General features: G+C 32.1%; 1 protein-coding gene across 2 annotated transcripts in view; it reads left to right on the top strand.

Moving 5' to 3' along the window:
• LOC106870937 (cholecystokinin receptor type A) overlaps positions 1–3,998 on the top strand; it is a 100,471-nt gene that overhangs the window by 39,685 nt on the left and 56,788 nt on the right. Inside the window, exon 2 of one of the 2 annotated variants that reach the window (XM_014917181.2) lies at positions 2,985–3,066. Coding sequence is in view for 1 of the 2 variants with exons in the window: in XM_014917180.2 (XP_014772666.1) it covers positions 3,061–3,062 (2 nt within the window). In the remaining variant the exon portion in view is untranslated. The remainder of the gene's footprint in view (positions 1–2,984; positions 3,067–3,998) is intronic. The other variant, XM_014917180.2, reaches the window with a different exon arrangement.

Here is a 3,998-nt window from a genome sequence, read left to right as displayed (position 1 = left end):
TATATATATATATATATATATATATATATATATATATATATATATATTCGTATTTGTTTATATGAATAACTGTATGCTCAGTTGTGTCTATTAGAAACAATTGTATGTCGTTATTTCAATTTTCTCATGTAATCGAACAATTTAATTGAATATCCTAATATCCAAGAAATGGATGATCTAATACAATTTTTATTCTGTTCCAGAAAATTAAGTTCACTAGAGAATGGAAAACTATTACCTTACTTCTGACGTCACTAATACATCAAATATCAGCAATTAAATCTATTGCGAGGAATGAAGAATTCTGCATATACCAAAGTAATATTATACGAGCACAATAAAAAAATAATAATAAGGCGTTATATCAGTATCACCATTTCGATGAGAGATATGATAATGAAATGGAACTAGACGACGTTAGCAGTTTTAGTGCGAATGTAGTACTATCACGAAATGAGAAAATTTATTCCACTTATATTTAGAAAGTGGTTATGAAAATAAACTTCTTTAAAAGGACAATGTTTAATGTGTAATGGTTATATGTAATAGTTTTTCGTAGATATTTTGATTTACTATCAAAATCGTAGTTTCTACATGAACAGTTCTTATCTCTATATGCAATGTAGCGGAATTTATGAAATGTATAATTTTCTTCCCTCCAACAACAAATATGAGAGGCTTATAGTGTTACGAAATATATAGTGGAAATTCGAAATTAATATTGTTAAATTGGATGAAACAGATTTGAGTCAGTAAAATACATTGTGATATTCCGTGGATGGAAAAGTAAATTTAATATTTGATTGAGGAATTTCGATCTAAAATAACGAAGGGTCAAATTATCTGAACTTGCTGAATTTTAAACAGAGTGGAAGCCGATGCGCAAAAACGTTTTAACATTTTTCTGAATGTTTAGTGATTATAAATTAGATAGTAGACCTTCGTGAACATCAATATCACTAATTTTAATTAGTGTCCACATTTTGATTAGCACATCGGGTGGTTCTATTATTTTTCAGAAAAATATAGAATAAACAGTGAATTTTTGTCTGTTATGTAACACGATATCATTCTAAAGATCCGCACAATTATATGAATCAAGATAGAATACATATACAGTAATTCCTATACTATCGCGGGCGTTACATCCCAAAATCTCCCGTGATAGGTGAAAATCCAAGTAGAAACAGTACTGTACTGTATATATTTTTTATCATTTTTATAATTTGTATATATATATATTTTTATTATAAATGCTAAACAATGCCATACACTCGCCTCCTGGGTTTCGTTTTCCATACAGTATATGCGATTCTTTGTTTACTCATCTACGGTACATTACGTATTTTCCTTTAATATATTTAATTAATATGTTATATAGTTGATTTTTAGTTTATAAATTTTTAGGCGTGAAAATGCTTATTTTACTACAGAAATAATTAAAATCTAAAAAAACATAAACCTCTATCGGCCGCAGAAACCCACGATATATGAAGAGTTTGCTACATAAATTTACATATATTAGCCAGAAAAATCTGCGATGTACTGAGTGCGCGATAGGTGAACCGCGATGTACCCAGTGAGCGATAGGTGAACAGCAATATGGCGAAGGATTCCTGTATATCTAGAGAAAAATGGTATGGGGTTATTGTTATAGAGCAGTTTGTGAAACCCTTAAAATGTGATCAACTTAACTCTCCCCGAAAAATCCACATATTTAGAGATGGAATAACAACTAGAAACAACTGTAGTTCTGGGTTATGTAAATATAGAGGAAATAGAGAGGAAATTGTGTAAAATAAAACTCATGTTTCAATAAGGTAAAACTGCAGATAGAAAGTTTTCAGTTCGAATTAGCTACCAGCTTCGCGTATTTCTTAGTAGAATTAACTACTCCTAGGTTAGTTCTATGGATACACATGGCCTTGTGGCTAGAACAGTGGACTCGCGGTCGAAGGATTGCGTGTTCGAATCTCAGACCGGGCGATGCGTGTGTTTATGAGCGAAAATACCTAAGCTCCATGAGGCTCCGTCAGAAGGTAATGGCGAACTTCTGCTAACTCTTTCGCTACAACTTTCTCTTACTCTTTCCTCCTGCATCTAGCAGCTCACCTGCGACGGACCGGCGTCCCGTCCAGGTGGGGAACCTATACGCCAATTAAACTGGGAAACCGGCCCTTATGAGCTAGGTATGGCTCGAGAATGAACAAGCAACATTAGATCTATAAAATTTACCTTTAGAACAAATCAGAAACCTGTTGGTAAGGTTTGTTTGACTTCTGATGTTATTACCACTTGCCATATTTCTAGGTTTCAACACGTTAATGGTAAATATTCTGTCATTAGGCATGTGTTTCTAGAAATGCATATATAGATGTGTATGAGCGACTATACGCTGTATATAAGTATGAGTATGTCTATTTATACGTATATTTATATATATGTGTGCGTATGTGCTTGTTTACACATATAACACACATACATATATCTGTGCATGTGTCAATATGTGTGCGTGTGCTTGCGTATATGCATGTGTATTAATACCTTTAACTAGACATGCCAAATTCGGGCCTTTCAGATACTCCAGATTTTATGTATGGATTATATTTTTAAAATATTATTTTATTGTTAATTGCATATCTAAGCATGAACAAGAATGTAGTCAACCTCGATATCTCATGTCGGCTGAAATGAAGTCAAAAATTTATATGAAATTTAAAGGAACCGCTTTGTCTGTACGACTTTGTTAACATCGTTGCCAGTTTTCCCCTATACATATTGTATGCTATGATTTAAAAGTAATATACCACACAAGAAAAAGAGAAATATATGTTGTTGTTTTTTAACTTGTCTCATTTAACGTCTAAATGTGTGTGTGTATGCATATACTTCAGCCGAAACCGAAATTTGAAATTGCTGTGTCTTCGTAAATATTAAAAGTGAACTTTTCACTGTTTAATCTTACTCCTAAACTTCATTTTCAGAACCGAATAGAAAATTGTCCCAAAAGACTTATCTTCTCTACACAGTAGGAATCTACACCTCATAGGACATATCTACATGTACGTAAGTTATTTTTTCTCTTTAATCAAATATTTTTAATGATAATACTTTGTTTGCATGCCTATGACTCCAATCAATACTAATTTCTAGTTAAATATGAAAAATAAATAATGTGAAAAAACTACTGTGATTTCCAATGTTATTAAATTCTGTTACGCTGATTTGGCACCCCTTATAAAAATGTTTTTACATTATAGTACCTATTTAGGATACGAATCGCTAACCTTCCTATCGAAACAAGAGAGGATTGAGATGTTTGCTTCTCAATCACGTTATTCTAGAGTCCTTTCACAGTACTGCATCGTTGGTTTTATACCACAATCTCAAATTAATCAATACCTTTGAGTAAGATATGGTTGGTGAAAACACTTGAAGCCCATCGTTCGTCTTTATGCATGTCTACATATTTGACCTTTAAATAGTTTAATATTTATAAGTGAAGGACGTAAACAGTGAAGAAAAAAGACGATCTATGAAGGAAGAATTGGTCACACAGACACAACCTAGCCATTTATGATATCAGAAATGCAGTGACACAGGAACAAGCTTTTTGGAAACAGAATACAGCGACGCTAATTTTCACAATTTGTAGCAGAAGTAAAATAAAAGAATAAATGAAAAGCTAGTAAAAATGAAAATACAAATATTCAATAAGTGTATATGAAGAGAAATCCTCCATCCTTCATTTAAATCAGTACATTTCTACCCTCTTTTAAACACACATACACACTCTCACTCTTTTCTCTCTCTTTCTCTCTGTCTCTGTTTCCCCCCCTCTCTCTCTCTCTCTCTCTCTCTCTATATATATATATATATATATATATATGAGACAGTTATTTTGACAGATAAATTCCGCTATTTACATATCGAAATCTCTTTCTTTTGTTCTCCTTTCTATCAATATCAATATATATTTGTGTGTATATATATACATA

The sequence above is a fragment of the Octopus bimaculoides genome, chromosome 12, assembly GCF_001194135.2.
Source record: "Octopus bimaculoides isolate UCB-OBI-ISO-001 chromosome 12, ASM119413v2, whole genome shotgun sequence".
NCBI lineage: Eukaryota > Metazoa > Mollusca > Cephalopoda > Octopoda > Octopodidae > Octopus > Octopus bimaculoides.
Note: the sequence above shows the minus strand (reverse complement) of the source record. Positions and strands in the feature narration are given on the sequence as shown.